General features: G+C 47.6%; 1 protein-coding gene across 28 annotated transcripts in view; it reads right to left on the bottom strand.

Annotated features, from left to right (window-relative positions):
• Window positions 1-21,293, bottom strand: part of Map4k4 (mitogen-activated protein kinase kinase kinase kinase 4) — a 144,624-nt gene extending 123,331 nt beyond the window's left edge. For all 28 annotated transcript variants that reach the window (XM_051152725.1, XM_051152716.1, XM_051152718.1 and 25 more), the window contains exons 1-2: window positions 21,156-21,293; window positions 20,860-20,925 (exon numbers count right to left, since the gene is read on the bottom strand). In XM_051152725.1, coding sequence (XP_051008682.1) covers window positions 20,860-20,925; window positions 21,156-21,212 — 123 coding nt within the window. In that variant the 5' untranslated portion in view covers window positions 21,213-21,293. The remainder of the gene's footprint in view (window positions 1-20,859; window positions 20,926-21,155) is intronic.
• Window positions 21,294-21,658: the final 365 nt, after the last annotated feature.

Here is a 21,658-nt window from a genome sequence, read left to right on the forward strand (position 1 = left end):
AGACCCATTCTTTGACTGCCCTAAGCCCAAATGAGCTTCCATGGAAATCAGAATGGTCTGCCAAACCAACGGAGGGGAGCTTCAACCTGTTTTTTCACCCTGGCTTGGCTAGCAGCAGAGCTGGCCTTCTCGAAGCGCCGTTTCCTTGGTGCATCAGATAAATGGAAGACACAGGACAGATGTAGACCAAGTTTCTTTTCTTCTTTTAAGATTTATTAGGTATACAATATTCTGCCTGCAGGCCAGAAGATGGCACCAAATCTCATTATAGATGGTTGTGAGCCACCATGTGGTTGCTGGGAACTGAACTCAGGGCCTTTGGAAGAGCAGCCAGTGCTCTGAACCTCTGAGCCATCTCTCCAGCCCCAAATCTCCTGTACTTCTGTAGTGGAGAGAAAATATTTTCTTCAAAGACTGACTGGAATGTCAGGACGTCGGTCCTTACAGGTCACACGGAAAGGCCACCATTTTCTCAGAGTTGAAGTTAATGTCTCAACAAAGGTTTCATCAGAAGTAAAGGAAACACTTGTGAGCTAAACCTTCCTCCTCCGCAGTGTAGTCCAACAGGGGCTGGTGACGCCGTGCTCTGGGCAGTTCCTCTTTTACTAATATTTACAAACCATCAGTTGAACAAACTAAATGAAAACTATGCTTTGAAAGTGTAAAAGAATCAAGCATGGTGGCCCATACCTTTAACTTCTGGGAGTTTGAGGTCAATCTGGTCTATACAGTGAGTTCAGGGGCAGGCACTCGGTGTGACCCTATCTTAGGGGACGAGGTCATCACCATTCTTGGGAGGTCTTCTGGATTAGATCTGAGGCTTATTTGTATTGTATGAGTGAAGAATAAGACAAAAACTATTGGCCAGCCCATTCTTTTCATGAGGCCTTCAGGGTGGCCACTGGAATGGGGAGCCCCTTCGTGTGTTATTTTTGGTACAGTCACATGATGGAAGACTAAGAAATTTTCCATTTGTCACAGTCAAACTGGAACACTGGAATAGCAAGACACAGTTTTCCTAATATTTTAAACAGAATAAAGATTTGGGTTTAACAGAAAATTTGGAACAATTGGGTCTTGAAAATCTAAGGAAAAAAAAAAGAAAATCTAAGGAAACTTAATGCTCCATGGACAGTCTCTGATCAGCCCTAAATCCCACGACGCCTGTGACACATGTGATTACATGTGAGGCATGTAATCTACATATAAAATCTATACATGTCTGGAAGTGCTTTACAGCATGATTTTTGAGAGATACTTACACCTCGACATTGGCTCTGTTCCCATTCCTTGAAAGATCTTATCTTCTTCTGTGCTGTATTGCCCCTAATTTACAGCATCATAAGACCCTGAACACAAAGGACTTAGCAACATTTTTGGACACTCCTTTACAGAAACATGGCAGTCTACCATATAATGACATGCACGGATGTATAAATACACATCAGTTTGGAAAAAAAAAAAAAAGGAGAAACATTGACTTTGAGAGGATAAGTACTGAATGGAAACGTTATTAGCAACTGCTACACTGCTCCATTCAATGTCAAGGAAAAGACTGGCAAAATCAACAACTCCCTGCTGAGCCACTCTGGGAGAAGGTCACACACCTCCCAATTTCAAACACTACAAAGGTATAGTAATCAACTCACCGTGACACTGCGTAAGACAGACAGAGGGGTCACTGAACTGACACTGCGAGCCCAGAAGCTCTCAACATTTATGTCAAGTGTATCAAGTGTGTTAACATAATTCAATGGGAGATTTAAGTCTTCTTAAGAAATGGCCCACAATTCACCAGCTATATTAATAGGTGAACATCCGCCCACCTGGAAACATGTATAAATTAATTAAGTCAATCTGAGAGCTAAAACTAAGAAGAAAACACAGGGATGAACCTTCACAACCTTGAATTGGGAAAAGGTTTCTTAGATGCCAGGCAAACTGGATCTCATCAAAATGAACATTGTGCTTGAAAAAAATATACCATCAAGGAAGTGAAAATGTGATCGAGAACTCAGACAGCCGCTGCAGCACGCTGTATGCCAGGCAGTCCTGCACACACGCAGAGCACTTAGGCAGAAGATTCAGAACTGACAATAGCACCCAAGTTAAGCAACAGCTAAAGACTTGGAACACACTCCCATAAAAACATGCAAAAGGCCAAAAAGCAAGTAAAAACATGCTCAACTTTATTAGTCATCAAAGAAATGCAAATGAAAACCACAACTGAGATAACACACCATACTCATTATGAAGGTCACAATGGAAAGAGGACAGACATTACAAGCATTAGCAAAAATGTAAAAAGGTACATTCCTCTGCTGCCAGTGGGAGCATCACAGAAACTACACTGTAGTTCCTCACCAGGCACAGTTAGCACAGATTTCTTTAGTCCCGGAAGTCCACACAGAAACCGCACATGCATGCCCACAGCAGCGTCACCCCTAGGAACCCAAAACAAGCCCCGTCCATCCACCAACTGAGCAGTGTGCTGTGCACAGCCACACAGTGGAAGACGACTACAGAGGGGGCGATGAGGTCCTGACACCACTACAGCACGCGTGGGCTTGAAGACCATGCTGAAGGAAGACAGTCCCTGGGCCACTGTTCGTATGGAAATGCCTACTGCATCTACCTACAGCTACAAGAGGCAGAGACAAGGGGGGTAGCAGAGGGCTGAGGTACGGAGGGTGTTGGGCATGGGGGGGGACTAGGACACGGTCTATTTGAAGGATGCCATCTGACTGACTGTGATTAAGACTTGGGTACCAGAGGGCTGAGGTATAGAGGGTGTCTAGGTGTACAGAGGACCAGGACACGGGCTATTTGAAGGGTGTCATCACACGACTGTGACTGTGCAACTCTGGATGTCCTAAAAGCCACAGACCGTGTTATAAGGGGTGTGCGATGTGGCAAATGAATTTAACTCAAAATCTTTTCTTTTTTAAAAAGCTTCCTAGGCCGGCAGAGGTGGCACACGCCTTTACTCTTAGCACTCGAGAGGCAGAGGCAGGGAGACAGGCAGGAGGATCTCTGAGTTCGAGATCTACAGAGTGAGTTCCAAGACAGTCATGGCCTCACAGAGAAACCCTGTCTCAAACAAAACAAACAAACATAGTTCTAAGGTAAAATGTTTGTTCTACAGGTCAATACTACCAACAAAAACAAAAGAGGAGGGGCTGGGCATGTTGGCACACACCTACACACCTTTAATTCAGCAGAGGCAGGCAGCACTCTGTGTGTGTGTAGTTAGCCTTGTCTACATAACAAGTTTCAGGCTAGGCAAGTCATAACAGCGAGACTCTCCCAAAATCCACACCCCAGATGTGCTGGTGCACACCTCGCGTTGCAGCACTAAGGAGCTGACAAAGGCGGGTCCTGAGGTGGCTAATTAAACAGAAGACCTGACTTCCACAGAAGAGGCCTGGAGAAGCAGCTCAGAGGGTGAGACAGCACCATGGACAAGCCAGACATCCGACACCCATCCAGCTCGGCTGAGAAAACCCAAGTCCCAAGGTCAGGGAGAGACTATGCCCCAAAAGTACAGATAAGCGTGACAGAGGACGGCACTGGAATAGCTGAGAGTCTGGGTGGACTACGAAATCAGAGGAAGGCCTCCCAGACAGAGTCCCAAGCGCGTGCGCGCGCGCGCGCACACACACACACACACACACACACACACGAAGAGAAACTACCTAAGGCAGAGGCAAAATATATATTGAAAAGAGCTGGGGGACAGAGGCAGCACTCACAGCGGCTAACTGCAGAGCTTATAGGGAACTAAAGCTGGTGCCAGACTCACCACTGCTAATGCTACTTACAAGTCAGAGCTGTGTCTCCAGATCAACCTTGTCCTATGTAACTGAACTGTCTTCCCGACAAACCTCAAGAATAATCACAGGAATAAATTTTAAAAAACAAAACAAGCCCACCCAGCACTAAAACAGTAAAATTCATGCAAACAGCATCCTTGAGAGATTAACATACTGAAGTCATAACCCATAAGAGAACAGTAAGTCTACTCAAAGCTATGCAACACTGACAGCTTAGAATCGGATGGCATTATTATTAAAGCAAACAGTATAGCATAAAAAATATGCTAAAAAGCATTAAGAATGTAAAGCCTGGGAAAAGACAAAAAATATCCAAAATTCTTGAGATAGAAAATATACTCTGGTATCTGAGACTCTGTGTGTGTGTGTGTGTGTGTGTGTAAAATGTATGTATATAGTGGATGTGACTAGCAATGTATTTATGTATGTATGTGTGTCTGTATGTGTATGTATGTATGTAGTAGATGGGACTACTAGCAAAGTGTGTGTGTATGTATGTGTGTGTATATATGTGTGTATGTCACATGTAGTAGATGAGACTACTAGCAAGGTATGTATGTATGTATGTATGTATGTATGTATGGACTATGTATGTATGTGTGTATGTGTGTAGTAGATGAGACTACTTACTAGCCAGATGTGTATGCATGCATGTATGAATGTAGTAGATGGGATTACTACATGTAGTAGATATGTAGGTAGGTAGGTAGGTAGGTAGTCAGATGCGACTACTAGCAAGGTAGACCATGGGGATAAAAAGACAAGTAAAACACCAGAGTGACAGCTCAGTGGCTCAGGATGCACACTGTCCGTGCAGAGGACCCAAGCTTGCTTCCAGCACTCACATTAGACAGCTTATAAGACACCGCAGCTCCAGGGGATCCAATGCTGTGGCCTCTGAAGGCTCACACTCACATGCACATCTCCACATATATACATACACATAATTTAATAACAATAATAAGTTGGGGGAGGAGGCGGAGACAGACATGAAGCCTGAGCAACAGTGACCATCGCAAATGAAGTCCTCAAAGAGTCTGAGGCAACAGTGAGATGAGGGAATGGGGGGGGTGAACTGAGAACAGCACCAGAGTCCCAAGCCTGGGAGCCAGGAAAGGGAAACAGGACAAAAGTGTCTGCTAGAACCATCAAATCCGCAGACACGTCCACAGATACAAGAGGCAAGCAACCAAGTGCCTGCGCGCACACGCACATCAAACTGCTTCAAAGCTACAATAAAAAGCGAGGGTTTTGTTTTTGTTTTTTGTTTTTTTGTTTTTTCGAGACAGGGTTTCTCTGTGTAGCCTTGGCCATCCTGGACTCACTTTGTAGACCAGGCTGGCCTCGAACTCACAGCGATCTGCCTGCCTCTGCCTCCCGAGTGCTGGGATTAAAGGCGTGCGCCACCACGCCCGGCTCTAAAAAGCAAATTTTAAAGTCACCCAGAAATGAGTGACATTTATAAACAAACGAGGTGAGGATTAGTGGATTCAAACAGAGGCAGAAAATAGAAATGAAGACAGAGTAACCGAGACGGAAGCTGAGGAACCCAGAATGCTATACAGCCAACACAAACATCTTTCAGAAATTAAAAGTGAATGCTTGCCAATGGGCTAAGATGAAAGAGTTTAACATCAGCCAACTCGCACTAAAAAGTACAAGTAGTGTAATGGTGTAGCAGTGTAATGGTGTAGCGGTGTAATGGTGTGGCGGTTTGTTGGCGTGTAATGGTGTAGCGGTGTATGTTGTAATGGTGTAGCAGTGTAATAGTGTGGTAGTGTAATGGTGTAGCGGTGTAATAGTGTGGTAGTGTGGCAGTGTGGCAGTGTGGTAGTGTGGCAGTGTGGTGGTGTGGTAGTGTGGTGGTGTGGTAGTGTGGCAGTGTGGCAGTGTGGCAGTGTGTAGTGTGGTAGTAGAAGCAGTAATAGTAGTAATCTACAAAAAATGCTCAGATACAAGAAAATGATACCAAAAATAAATACAGGTATAAATCAAAAGTGTCAAGTTCCAGGCAGGGTAATCACTCGTATGCCACAATACTGTAAGGTCGTATGTGGAGATGACATAAGAACGGCCCCATACATAGGCCATCAGGGAGTGGCAAGTCTTAGGGGGGTTGGAGGTGTGGCCTTATTGGAGAAAGCACGTGACTGGAGGTGGACTTTGAGGTTTCAAAAGCCCAAGTGAGACCCATGTCAGAGTCTCTTCACAGCAACAGAACACCGAGAAGTTGGCACCAGGGAGCTGGGTATTGCTAAGGCAGGCCTGGCCGCGCTGCTCGGTGGAAGGTGGACTTTGAAGTAGGAACGAGTTAAGCAGGGTTTGATGTGTCATCCTAGTAGGAGCATGGAAGACAGAGGTCCTGAGGGTGATGTGGAAGACAGAGGTCCTGAGGGTGATGTGGAAGACAGAGGTCCTGAGGGTGATGTGGAAGACAGAGGTCCCTCAGGATGTGGACTGTGGAGCAAGGCCAGCTCCAGAGAGGAAGAGTATTAGGACGTGCCCTGGAAGCCATTCTTGGGATCTTTTGGCAAAGAATGTGCCTATTTTTGCCTTTGTCCAAAACTCCACCTCAGGCTAAACTGATTTTGGATTAAGGCGTTGGCAGAGGTGATTTCAAGACATCCTAGTATCAACTCTGCCCTGTGGTAGGAAAACTACAAGTTGTACCGTTTGAGGAGAAAAGGAGCACCAGAGACTGTAATGGAGCCAAGTCCAGTGCTCAAGAAGATAAAGTCAAAGAGAAGTCTGATGTTAACTGGAATAAAGGGAATGGTGACCTCAGAACAAGACCCCACCCAGGTGAGCTTCACACTCGTGGGAAGGAATTAAAGAAAGGCTTCCAGGGCTGGAGAGATGGCTCAGTGGTTAAGAGCACTGACTGCCCTTCCATCGGTCATGAGCGTTCCAGAGGTCATGAGTTCAATTCCCAGCAACCACATGGTGGCTCACAACCATCTGATTCCCTCTTCTGGCCTGCAGATGTACGTGTAGGCAGAGCACTGTATATGTAATAAATAAATATTTAAAAAAAAAAAAAAAAAAAGAAAGAAAGGCTTCCAGACTGAAGGAAGCCTCCACAGCAGAAGCCGATGCAACTGTAATTTAGCACGGACGGGGCCATGATCCAGCTGCAACAAGCGGCAGGGCAGTTTCAGCCACATGGTTCTGGCTTTAGTGTCAAGGGTACAAGAAATGGGTTGTGGCGCCTCCCTCCCCAGCTAACGGAGCTGCTGAGGCCAGGTGTGTGTCAGGGCTGTCCCTGCATGGAGGCCCAGAGAGGCCGCTATGTGAAGCTGTGAGGACAAAGCCTGACTTCATTAGAGACCCCGAGGTGTTAGAGATGCCAGGAAGCCATGCAAATCAGGCCGAGAGAGAAGCCTCTTAGCCAATGATGCTAAAGGGTCTGGAGACCTACAGAGCGCTCTGACATCAGACATGGAGCCGCAGAGTCTGCAGCTTGCCCAGCTGGCTTTCCATCTTGCTTTGGTCCAGGATCCCCTCACTATGCTCCCTTTCCTCCTTTTTGGACCCGTAATGTATTTTCTGTGCCACTATATGTTGGAACTATGTGGTCTGCTTTTTGACTTTTATTTTACAGTGAAGAGAGTGCTTTCAGTCTCAGAAGAGACACTGAACTTTGGACTTTTAAACAGTGTTGAGATTGTTCTAGACTATGGAACTTTTGAAGTTGGGTTGAAGGCATTTTTGCATTAGGATACAGCTACAAGCCTGTGGGGGCCTGAGAGTGGAATGTGGTGGCCGAGTAAAAACAACTCCCTTAGGCTCGTAGTCATCAGGGAGTGGCCCTGCTTAGAAGGATTAGGAGGTGTGGCCTTGCTGTAAGTTTAAAATGTACACTAAAAGCCAGTCATGGTGGCATGCACCTCTATTCCCAGCACTTGAGAGGCAGAGGCAAGATAATTTCTTTGAATTTGAGACCAGCCTGGTCTACAAAGGAAAGCCCAATTTCAATGAATAACTAAGTAAGTGTGCTACAAATTCTAAAACAACCTATAAAATAGCAAAAGTATAGCTAGTACTCCTGCAAAGAAAAAAAAAAGGAATTACAGAAAAAGATTCCCAAAGAAAAAAAAGAAAGAAATCCTATATAAAATTGAACTTAAATCACTGATTTCATGTAACAATAAACAACTGAAAATGTTTTCAGCTAGTTGTGTCACAAACCAGTGAAAAATGAATTGTCTAATTCAACCTTGGGATGTGGGAGCTAACAACGCCCAATTAAAACAAAAGAAATGTCATACTTTGAAAGCTATCATTAATAGCTACAAGCTACAGAGTCTTTTCTAGTAAGATCAGGAAAAGGCTAGAAATATTCTATTCACTTCGTGGGCCTACAAGATGGCTCAGGAGGTATGGGCGCTTTCCCACATCTGACAGTCTGAATGTAGTCTCTGGAGCCCAATGAAGGGGAGAACCAACTCCAGCAAGCTGTCCCCCATCCTCCGTGAGCACACGTGACATGCTCACACCCATATGTACATACACACATGTGTATGCCCACACCCATATGTACATACACACACGTGTATGCTCACACCCGTATGTATATACACACATATGTATGCTCACATCCATATGTACATACACATGTGCATATGCTCACACCCATATGTGTATGCATGTGTATGCACACATATATGTGCTGAGTAACAGACTATATGGGAGAGGACGCCCTACTAGTGATCGCTGCATTCACTTATACATACATTGATGCCACACAATTGAAAAATAAAACACCACAAGGGCAACAGGCCTCACAATGTGTCCCATCATTAACTGAACGCAACAGCTTAGGAAAAAAAACAAAAGTTCATTTTCAAGCATTTGCTTCTATAACCAAAACTACAGAAACCCGTATACAAATCCCATATACAGGTCTAAGCCAAAAACCGGTAAGCAGTGTAAGATCTCACAGAGGTCCCTTTCCAGCTCGCCAGTCTCGGGGCTGGCACCTGAGAGCAGTCTCCTCCCCGCCTACACGGGGCACAGGTGATCTACTTGCATCTCCACTCTCCAAGTATCATCTCAAATCCTACTCAAAGACCATCCCAGGCCTAAGGAGACCCTAGCTATGACGAGATGCCCCTCCAGGCTGCTACATGGAGATCCGTAACAACCGACACCAAACACTAACAGATGCTGGAAGCGCAAGCTGAGACAGTCAATCTCCACAGGCAAAGAAGAGCCCTCCCCTAGCCAAAGATCATGAGCACAGGCTGGCCGGCTTCTCTTAAACCTAGGGACTCTTGAATTCTCCTCACTAATCTATGCCTCATGCAAGGACTCTCTGCTGTGACAGCACTGTACCTACTTAACAGACTCAGTCTGGCACAGACTACACACACACTAAGCATTTCGGCAATAAATAAGAGACCTCACCCAGCTGACTAGACTCCAAACACTTGTGGACAGCAAACCGAAAAATAAACATTAAGCCTTCAAATCACTGGTAAAAGCTGAGCTTCCAAATTTCCCCCCTCTGGGAATCAAAGGAGAGACAAGCAAGAGCGGAAAGCAAAGTGGGTCGATGGACACAGTATGTGTGGCACTTGAAGCGCACACACCCTCAACCACACGTACAGCACGCACCCACAGCACCTCACCCTCGGCACCTCACCCTCAGCACCTCACCCTCAGCACCTCACCCTCAGCACCTCACCCTCAGCACCTCACAGGGAATCCCTAAGAAACAGCCTGTCCCTTGATGCACAGTCTTTACTCAGACAACAATCTTTAGCCTGAGATCACAAAATTACAATAATAAAAGCTGCACAGCAATTACAAAAGAGCATCAGAAAAACTGACGAGGGTGAAGAAGTCTGACAGGCAACAGTAAGAATACTCCCAAGTCAAGAGCTTCCGAATAGCAGTTATAACATTCAGTGAGAGCCCAGCTGAATGCCTCAGTCTCTAATAAAAAAATGTATGTGTGTGTATGTATATATATATATATATATATATATATATATATATATATATATATATATACTTACATGTGTGTATATATGTAAATACACACACACACAAAGTTGGGCAAATTGGCACATGCCTATAATCCCAACACTTAGGAGGCTGAGGCAGGAGGATCATGACTTTAAAACTAGTTGGGGTTACTTAGCAGGATCCTGTCTCACAGTACTACCCCCACCTTAAAAATATTCTGAATAAACTTCAGAAGCAAATTCAGATGAGGAAAATTATTCCTTCACATGTAACAGAGAAAATCGTTTAACTTGAAATATGTTTTTCTGCCCAAATATCATAGACTCTTAGGCACGCACACAAATGCTACAGGTGGCCCACAGGAGGCAGATCTCTCCTGCCACCTTGTGTGACCAGGTGGAATCCAGGTCCTCTGCACCAGGTCCTGGGGAATCAACAGCTCCCCCCTAGGATAAAGGGCAATGCTTCTCTTCAGCATCACCGCCCTGGCTGCCTTTATAAAGCGAAATCTAAAAACCATCCAGGAGGAAAAGCCTGGTTTCTGGTGTCAGCGAATTCAGTGAGAGTAAACAGCTGTCTTCACAGCTCAAAAACATGGCTGAGGCGTACAGCAAGAGTGTGGAAGGTAAAGATTTGGGGAAGCGCACCTCTCAAATGCTTTCCCCACATCCAAAGCTGTGTCCTAAGGATCAGAAAGCAGGCACCTTCGGGATAGTATAGCCAGAAAGGGTGTTTGGTTAAACTGCCTGAAATGCAGACAAACAGACAGCCTCCTGCTTCCTCCCCTGTGCCCCACAGGAAACCCCACCAGGTAGCTCGCTCTTCTGAACACGAGTGTTACGCGGGCAAAAACACCTTCCGACCAGCCAGGCAATTAACAACAAGGGCAGTGTCTACAAGTTGGTAAACAGCTAGGCAAACGTATGGCAAAGCCACATAGTGGAATACTATGAACCAATAAAAGAAAGACAAATCTCAAAAACAGGAAGTGAATGTAACCACATGCTACACACTGAGTGAATTTAAAGAAACACTAAAAAGGCAAACTTGCACCAACAGAACCATCGGTGCTTGCCTGGTGCTGTGTGTCAGTCATCCCAGTGCCTTAAACTGCTGCGGGTGAAGGCGGCACCACTCCATAAACGTGCTCAAATCACCGGAATGTAAACTTCAACAGCACACAATTCATAGTAAATAAGAAAAGCCTTTAAAAACCTTCTGAAAGCAGTTTCCGTGTTGTCTTGAAGGCAGTTCCAAGCCACACGGGGCGCGTAGCAGCACCACTCAGCGTTCGCCTCCTAGGTTTCTCTCTTGCCCATCCTCACCTGCTGGGCCTGCAGATGTCCAGCACAGGGTCCTGCACAAAGGCACTGCCGACCCCTGTCGTCCCTCCTGCTGCTCTGTAACTACTGTGCTGAGGACAGACCACTGGGCCAATCCATAAGTCTAAAAACACAGACTTAGCTGCTAGCGCATCGTGGTAGACTGAGCTCACGCATCACGAGCTCCAACGCGAGTAAAAACCAAAGTAAACAAAAAGATGAAGTCCGAGAGAGGCTAGGACAGAGCACTTCTAGCTAGCTTTGAAGACTAAAAGGAGACAGAGTGGTCACTGGCTCATTAAAGAGGACAAAGCTCTAACCCAAATGCCAGGAAGAGCACTAAAGCAAGTCAGGCAGTTTGCCTTCTACAGTCCAGAAAGCATCACCACATGAGAGCACCTAACACCAAGTAAGTACAAGGCTAGACTCGAGAGAGCTTGTCTAAGTCTGCAGCCCTGGCTTGCCTCACACAACTCTGTGACTGTCCCACATCACTCCATGTCACCGCAAATCAGTCGGCTAGTCCCTAGAGGAATGGACACTCCAGACAGAAGTAGAGCCATGCCTCACATCCACTCACTTTTCCTGAAAGCCACTGGAGGACACTGTTGGGATGAGACCCGGGACAAGCACTGAGGTGCCCATTTACCCACAGCACCTGGCCTCCAGGTTCTCCCAGCATCCCCCAGTCCCTACCTGATACACAGCTCAGCTGGCATACCTGCCCTCTACCCTGAACCCTCTAGCCCCAGGGCGAGGACTCTCTCCCTCAGGGGCTCTTCACTATATAATCCAGACATTTTCAGTCTTCTTTCTTGCTTTCTTTCCCTCTCCTCCCTCCCTCCCCCTACCTCCCCCACCCCCAGAGAACGCTTGTCAGATGTATTTCAACATAATGAAATAGTAAGCCAAAGAAGACAGGGATGCTGCGTGACACGGCTGAACACAAGTCTGAGGCCAGTGTGCTCTGCCCAGCTCTGAGATAGCTCCAGGATGGAGAGGTTGAAATCAACTCATTATCTGGAACTATTAATTATATGTATTCACCATTAGGAAAAATAGTCAAGAGAGGTTGCATGTTGGCTTATTTTAGGGTATGTGAGAAGGAAGAAATAATGGCACATTGCAAACCAAGCATAAAAAAGCAAAACAAGGTAAAAAAAAAAAAAAGGGGGGGGGGTGTTGTTAAAGAGCAAATATATTCCAGCCAGCTCACAGAAAAATAATATTTACACAGTTGTGAAAATATAAGTAACTGTCATTTAGCCCCAAATGATGTCAAACTCACTTATGGGAGGAGCAAGTAGAGAAGCCAAGCATTCAACCACTCTCAAACTACAGCAGCTAAGCAGCAGCAATACTGCCACAGACGGCAGTGCACACAACAACCACGGCCACAGACGGCAGTGCACACAACAACCACGGCCACAGACAGCAGTGCACACAACCACGGCCACAGACATCAGTGCACACAACCACTGCCACAGACAGCAGTGCACACAACCACGGCCACAGACATCAGTGCACACAACCACTGCCACAGACAGCAGTGCACACAACCACTGCCACAGACAGCAGTGCACACAACCACGGCCACAGACAGCGTGCACACAACCACTGCCACAGACAGCAGTGCACACAACCACGGCCACAGACAGCAGTGCACACAACAACCACTGCCATAGATGGCAGTGCACACAACAACCACTCCAAGAAACAGACATCAGTGCACACAACAACCACTGCCACAGACGGCAGTGCACACAACAACCACTGCCACAGACAGCAGTGCACACAACCACGGCCACAGAAAGCAGTGCACACAACCACGTCCACAGACAGGAGTGCACACAACAACCAGGGCCACAGACAGCAGTGCACACAACAACCACTGCCACAGACGTCAGTGCACACAACTACTGTCACAGACATTAGTGTACACAACTTCTGCCACAGATGTCAGTGCACACAACAACTACTGTCACAGAGCGTCAATGCACACAAGCAGTAAGCTGAGAACAGGGGGCATGTTATCTCCCTAACATGCCGTGGGGATACTGCCATAAATATAAACCACAGCAGTGACCAGCACCAAAAACTGAGGGCTCTGGAGGGCAAGACAGCCCTGCTCTGCTACTCCCAAGCACAGGCACCTGAAACCTTGCTACATTTTAAGGCCCTTATTATCACATAAGGGGGGGGGGAATGTTTTTACATTATAATTCAAAGGTGCGATTCCTCTCATTACTTAGGTATAACAGTATAACTTGCCTATATGTAGCCATTTTTGAGACACCATGCCAGAGAGGAGAGATAGGTGACAATAAGCACAGAGCTGGAACCCAGATTCCTTGGCTTAGATTCTCAATGGCGGAAAGTCAACTGCTAGACTCTGACCACAGCCTGTTGCTCACGAGCCAAGCAAGGAGAGCTAAGAGCCCAACTCCAAATCAGTGTTACTCGCTAGGCCCATGCTCCTCAGAGCTCAAGGGCCAGCGTGCAAAATCTTTTTAGAAACAGCACACCCATGGCAAACTGTTACACACTGGCACAACTAATCTTCCATTTCAATTTTCCAGTCATCTGCTTTTACTGTGTTTTACTGAGCAGAAGTGGCACTGAGCCACCTAGATTTAAAAAGTGCACTGCCGTTCCTGTAGTCCCAGCTATTCTGGAGATGAAGCAGAACAACCCTGGGTTCAAGACCAGACCGAGCTACAGAGATAGGCTGAGGGAGGCCCTCTCTCAACTAAAAGCAGCAAATGGCTGACAGTGAAGCACACAGCTTTAACCCCTGCACTGAAGGCAGAGGCTGGCGGATCCCTAATGTTCAATGCCATCCTCATCACACGGTGAGTTCCAAACAGGCCACAGGCTACACAGTGAAGAATGTCTCAGACCAACAGTCTGTGCAGGTTCCATGTGTGTGGATGCAGCGGCCTGGCTGAGAACCTGTGTGTGATGCAGAGATCCTCTTCCTCCTCTTCCTCCTCCTCGTCCTCCTCCTCCTTCTCCTCCTCCTGCTCCTCCTGCTCCTCCTCCACCACCTCCTCCTGCTCCTCCTCCTCTTCCTCCATCACCACCTCCTCCTCTTCCTCCACCACAACCCCATCTTTGCTACATTCAGTGAAGTAGTCCCCCATCCCAACAACAGTGCACTAATGCACACAAGAAGCCCCATACAGGAAATAGTTATTACCGAAAAAAAACCCTGCTCTTCATTTTTTCCTTGATTCCCCAATTTAGTTCTCTTAATGTTCCCATATATAAAACATCCCAACATCTCAGTCTCTTACGTGAAAAGACTTAAGGCATTGCTCCTTTAAGCCAAGTAATGCCAGCAGTCCTTATCACTGACAGAATCTCCTAACAGAAGATCATACTCTATTGGCAAACAGTGGTGTGATATTATAAACCCCAAAAACACTTCTGGCTACTGGTAACAAAGGTAGTATTTCCTAGCCCTTCTTCAGTCTCTTCCTAGCCCTCTTTCCCAAAATGTTTCCCCTGGTTCCACCCTTGTGCTACCCTACTGGCAAAGCAAACCATCAACCTAGCCTCCTCCAGTTAGGTGAGAACCTGGAAATCCTCACCCTCACCATAAGTCCCAGTATTTTAACATTGACCATTCAGATTTAAATAAATAAATAAATAGTGAAAACTCTACTTCAACTTTAGAAGCAACTACTTGAAAAAACTCGGCATAACACAATGCAGGTATCTACCCTGTGAGAGAAACACTGTAAACGCCAACTCGAATCCTTCAAACCATCCCGCACTCCAACAGGGGCCTTCATTCTAGGACGCTCTTGTGCATAAAATCCCTTCATCAAAGCCAGAGAACAGACCTGACGGGGCCATGTGGCCGTGGTCACCGCTCACCACAACTGTGCCTCAGCACCTGACTTCCTCTGTCTGAAAAGTGTTCATTTCTGCAATTATTTACGTATCCGACTGCTGCTATTTTATTAATGACTAGAATAAATGATGGGAGAATGGAAACAATGATAAAACAGGGTCATCGGAAACGTAATTCAACAGAGAAACGGGACATGTCTGACACTCCGAGTGCGGGCAGTGCTTGGCTCACAGGGCACTCACAGCAGTGGGCACGCACCTACTAATAAAAGCAAAGAAGCAAAGCAAATACCACACACAGGCCCATGTGCTCGAGCATCCCCCTTTGAGGCACTCCTGGGAAAGCAGCTTCAGGAGAACCATTCCTTGGCCTAGCACACCTTCCCTGTAACATATTACTCCCAAAGGAGGACCATCCTTTGTCATCCCTTGTTCTTCCAGGCTCATTCTCTAAACACATAACAGACATTGCAATCAAAAAGGCACGGATAATGTCTCTGGATTGTGTTCCTACAGGCAGGAAAGCCCAAGTACTATTTGAATGAGTAGATACTTATTGCACTGTTTCACAAAGTGTTAAGGCCCCCAGGGTAGCGGGGACAGCTGGATCTCTGTCTGGCTTTGGCGTCCTGCTTTTGGGAAACAGCCTGTAGAAGTTTGGGGCTGACAGGCTTAAGCTGCACAACAATACTTGTTCAACAGGCTGGCTTCCACATCTAACCCACATCCAGGATCCTTCCAGCATGAAGGAAACCCAAGTCTCAGAACAAGTCTGAACATGCCACTCAGCTACAGGTCAGCTCTCACACACACACACACACACACACACACACACACACACACACACACACACACACACTCTCTCTCTCTCTCTCTCTCTCTCTCTCTCTCTCTCTCTCTCTCTCTCTCTCTCCTCCTGCTGCTGGAACGTCTGGCTCAGAATCCTCACTGCCCGCTGGATGCCTTCACCTCCCACCAGGAACAAGGGATGCTCTGCTTGCCAGGCAACTCTTCCGGAACTTCATCCCTGAGCAGCAATCAGAGTCGACCGCCGCACCACTGCTGCCCTGTCCACCAAAGTTCCCCCTAATCTAGTGGGAAGAACTCCAGTTTAAAAGGGGTGGGGGGGGCTGAAGCCTATGCCTGAACCCCCCAAGTGTCTGCCTTGACCTTGCTTCCTCTTGCCCATCCTATCACTGCCTTGCTCAGACCTCTGCCACCCTTCTCTGGACTAATGCCCTAGGCCAGTGGCTCTAAAGCTTCCTAACGCTGCAACCTTTATGGTGACCCCAACCATAAAATGACCCCAACTTCATATGTGTGATTTTGCTACTGTGGCAAATCATAATGCGAATACCTGTGTTCTCCGATGGTCTTAGGCGATCCCTGTGGAAGGGTCATTTGACTTCCTTCCCTGCCGCCCACGTGGGGGGTGGGGGGCGGGGGGGTCCGAGACCCACAGGTTGAGAAGCTCTATGCCAACCATTTTACCTGTTCTTCCCAGAATACCATCTGTACTCCTGGGGAGCCCAAAGTCCAATAAAACCTACAGGTTCCTCAGTGCTCAATCAGTGCAGCTCCAGCCCAAAAACACCTTTCCCTGGTCCTGCCATTCCCAGAGGTCACTCTCACCCCTTTATCCTTCACACACCCCATCTGGCTCTGCCTTTCTTGCCTAAGTGAAGGGGCAGCATCAACAAAGGCACACCACTCAGTCAGCTGCCCCTGCGTCAAAGGTCAAGGTCTCTGAGCCTAAACTGGCCTCCTGTTTAACACGAAGCCTCTCCCCAAGGACCGCCAAACAGGGCAGATCTGTGCTGGTCTCCATAACTAACTACGGTGCATCCCTGAGTCCAACAAGATCGCAGAACCCTGGCCCAGAGGGGCTGGGACTGAAGTCTTCTCTGATACAGAATTTTCCTTCTCAGGATGGCAGTATGCTCACAAAATACAAAATAATAGTAGCCACCGAAGAAAAACAGAAATCTTCAAATATTCAAAGGAAAAATAAAACCCAAAGTAACATGAAAATAACTTTTTGCCAGCCTTAATCTCGCACACTATCATTGTCCTCAATGACGAAGATAATTAAAATTTACCCAAACTGGACAAGCAGTAAGCAGATAAGCAGACCACTGCTACAGACATCTCTCACACGTGGTAGTCTGAATATAACCAGGTACCCAGAACTCCACACACAGTAGGTTTCTAAGGATTCTAAGAACTGAGGGCCCACCTCACAGCCGGCAAGCACTTGCTCAACGGACACAGGACACACCCCAAAATTTATTTTTCTAAGCTTTAATTTCTGAGTATCTTTCCACATAATCCTACAAATACCTAAAACTAGAAACACATTTCTCTGAAGAAAACATTATTTTCTTTCAATTCATTTATATATATATATATTTTTTTTTACCTTTGGGGGGATAGGCCACATGTGTGTGTAAGTGTTATGTGTCATGTGTCTGGGTGCACATGCATGTGTTCGCCACCCGGAGGCCAGAGGAGATGTTCCTTTGTCACAGAATCTCTCTCACTGCATCTGACTGGAGGCCAAGTGCCAGAGGTCCTCCCGCCTCCAACCTCACAACAGTCCTTTACAAGCAGGCACTGCTACACCAGCTTCCTTCATGCGCGCTGGGGATTTGAACTCAAGTCCTCATGTTAGCACAGCAAGCACTGTCAGCTGCTGGGCCATCTCACTAGCACCTTAACTCCTCTTTTAAAGAAAGCATTCCAGACACGGTTCAACCACACCCGCATACTCGGGTCAGAAATACTACAAAAACCAGAACGTAAATTCAAAAAGTCATCCTCATTAAAAACCTGTCTTTCACTTCTGCTCACTTCACTTCAACACAGCCCCCTCAAAACAGGCAACCTGTCGCACTTTGTTCCTACAAAGCAGAGGAGCGGAAGAGGCTCAGGAGGTAGCACACTTGGATCACGCAGGTGGACAAGGTGACCCTCTGTAATCCCAGCATGTGGGAGGTAGAAGAGGGGCCTGGGAGAAGCGCCTAGCTGAACTGGCAAGCTCTGGGTTTCAGTGAGAGATCCCACCACAGTACATAGGGTAGACACCTGACATCATCACACTTGGACCTCCATGTTCATGTGCACAGGACATGCACGTACACCTACACACACACCCATAGACGGGGGTACACACACATACACACACCACATACATACATACATACATACATCTGAAAAAAACAGAAAACACTGAAGTAAACTAGGACTCTAGATTGTTAAGCTAATGCTTTTCTTAAAATATGTCCTTATGGGGCTGGAGAGATGGCTCAGTGGTTAAGAGCACCGACTGCTTTTCCAGCGGTTCTGAGTTCAATCCCCAACAACTACATGGTGGTTCACAACCATCTATAATGTGACCTAATATGCACTGTATACATAATAAATAAATAAGTCTTTTTTTTTAATGTCCTTATGAATTGTTAATAAATTCCACTATTGATAACCTAAGCCCAAAACCAGCCCATGCCAACCTGTGAAAATGGTAACTTAAAACCATCTGCACGGCAGGATTGGATCTTGAACTTATACACACAAAAGAAAAAGGAAACAGATGCCATTTCTAGGAGTCAATTCCTTGTCCCTGATTATAAACGTCTACTAGTAGCAAGTACTTAAGACAGGCAAGGCACACTAAAGAAAATCTGATGTGTTTCTAAGCGTGGAATAACATTGTGGTAATGTTTAAAAAGAGAAAAAGCCTGGAGCACTTATCAACAAAATGTTACCTTAAATTCAAGAGATAAGAAAGGAAGAAGAACATGGAGGAGACAAAAGTCAAGGGTGGGCTATAAACTGAGCCATGAAAACTCTGTGCGCATGCTTGGAAACGTACTTGGGGTGGTGGGCACAGAGTGGCTGCCTGTGAGTAAAACCTTAAGCACTACTTTGTTACAGATTACATGCAACTTTTACATGGATGTCTTAATAGATCTGCATAGAGGATGTTTCGACTTCCTCAGATGTAGTTACCGCAATCCCTAATACTCCCCAAAAGCAGTGGTTAGCAAATCTACTTCAAAAGTGAGTAGGTAGGGCGGGGCAAAAGAAGAAGGGGGGAAAAAAAACCACAAAGAACCTCCCCAAATTGACACCACAAAGCACCCACCCTCTTAAAACCAACTAAATCCACGCTGGCCTTTTAAACGCGCACGCGCCTTCCATCTCACTTCACAACCCAGTATCCACGATGACCCGGGAGACACAAACAATCCAACTACTGTGTAACCAGGTCAGAAACAAGCTCCGGCTAACTCGCTTGGAAAGAGTCTTACTCACCACTTAGATTTGGCCGGAGAAACTAGGTTAGAAAAAAACCAACCAGAGCTTAGACAAACAGTGGGGCTGGGAACAGTGTCTCAAAGCCAGTTACCAGCCACTCAGTGGAGTTGCAACACAGCCATCTCCAAATTTTTCTAAAGCCTTCCAAATTCAGTTGAGCCCAGCAGACTGTTAACAGGGCTCCCTTTCAAATTCAAAAATCTGGCTCAGGCCCCAACAGTTAACCAACAAAACATGCTAATTCACTTGAGATCACCTAATAATACTGACTCGAGTTCAGACCACAGGCCTGTCAGTACCACCATCCGGGCCCTGCCTTGGGGGGAGGGGCAAGCTGAAGCTGGGAGAAGCAGTCAGGGACACATAAACCCTATTCATAAAACAGAAAAGGGACAATAAGATCCACACTTAATTTGGCCTCAGAAAATGGCTACAGTCAGCTTCCACCCCCACCCCCATTTTTAAGGAAACAATGACAATTCTTCATGGTAAGCCACAAAGCCCTCCTTCATAAGATAATTTTTTCAGTAGCTCAACCTTGACCCAGTCCTAACAACTAGAAAACTCCCCAGGTGAAGATAATTCCAGAAAACGTTTGGTAAAAAGAGAGAAATCAAGAAATTGAATTTAAGAATTTGAAGGTTTGGGGTTCTCCCTTCCCCCATTTCGGAGCCTGAGCCTCCTCCCAAAATGTGCACTCAACAGAATGAACAACACAGTTAGTCACATTAGGTGCCAGCTGCTCTGCACTGACTAACAGTCTCCAGATTCCTTAGTTTTCCTTTGCAGCCGGGAGAGGAAGATACATTTTAAAGAAAGAGAAAGAGCTGGGAGTGGTGGTGTGGAGCCAGGCACTCTCTCTGCCCCTCGCTCCGGGTTACACAGCTGTCACACAGGTTATCCCTGGAATTCACATTCTATAATCCCCACACTGTAATAATTCCTGCTGCTCCCGTGGCCCAAACACACACTCCTCCCGGCTTCCCCCAAAACACTGTCCACCAGAAGAAGAGGGTAGGCTGGCCAGAGCGTTGAAGGCAGTGCCAGGTAACACCGAACTCCTCACGTTAAGACCTTCGGCAAGCACTCTAAAGGAGTGCATGACGACAATTCTCAAGAAGGCCAAGGCAGTGGTTGAGGTAATCTCAGGCAAGGCCTGTCTACAGCGAATTTTAATTCACATACAAATGCAAACGCATGGAGGCCAGATTTGGAGGAACGGGGAGTAGGAGGGGGGAACTGTGGGGGAGGGGGGAGACCCCTGGTCGCATTCGAACACAAAATTCCTTTTCTATTTTGCTGAAGCTAAGTGCATGCCTAACAGTGTAGCTTATTTCCTTTATCTCAAAGCCAGGAAATGAGGTCTTTTAAGGCCAGTCTGAACACAGGCGAAGAAAAAAAAACAAAACAAAACAAAACCCAACAAAAGCCAGGCGAAACCCCTTTCCCAACTTTGGCCAGGCGGCATGGCCTCCAGTCAGCAGCGTATCGTCACCCTTTCCCCCCGTCCCCTAAGAAGTTTCTCCACGCCACGGGGAACAAAGGCGCCCCACACCGACCTTATAGACTTGTCCATAGGTGCCATTTCCAACCACTTCCACCAGCTCAAAAATCCCAGCAGGGTCCTGGGGAGAGAGGAGGGGGAGGTTATCATTTAAAAGGGACCCCCCACCCCGAATGCAAGGACCCAGCGGGGCAGAGGGATGCAGGGCGGTGACAAAGGCTCCACCGGGTGCCAGCCGGCCCGAGTCCCACGCCCGCTCGGCCGCCCGCCCGCTCGCCCGGCAGACAAAGGGGCTGCCGCGCCCGCGGGTGTCCGTGTCCACCGCGGCGCCCAGGGTGCGGCCGCACTCACCCGCAGGGACGAGAGGTCTATGTCCACCAGGCTCTTCGCGGGAGAATCGTTCGCCATCTTCCCCCGGGTGGCCGCCCCGAGAGCGACAGCCGCGGTCGGGAGCTCCGCGGCGCCGGGGCTCGGGCCGCACGGGCAGGCCGCCGGCGGCGCGGCGTCTCCTCCGAGCGCGACGAGCGCGGGGCTCACACCATGGCGCGCCGGCCGTCAGCCCCCACCCGCCCCCCGGGCGTCGCCGCCGCTGCCGCCGGCGCCCCGCGCGCGCGCGCCTGCACGAGCGGCCCGGAGCTGCGGCCGGAGAGTGCGGCGAGCGAGCGCGAGGCCGCGAGACAAAGATGCCGCCGCGGGAGGCGGGGGCGGGGGCGGGGACGCGGGGCACCGACCGGCGCCGCCGAGGAGGAGCGAGCGGCTCCCCCGCCCCCTCCGCCGGGAGAGCAGGCGGAACCCGGCCGGCGCCCGCGCCCGCGCCGCGTGAATATTCAGCAGGGGTGGGGCTCGAACAATGG

Source organism: Acomys russatus, chromosome 11 (assembly GCF_903995435.1).
Source record: "Acomys russatus chromosome 11, mAcoRus1.1, whole genome shotgun sequence".
Taxonomy (NCBI): Eukaryota; Metazoa; Chordata; class Mammalia; order Rodentia; family Muridae; genus Acomys; species Acomys russatus.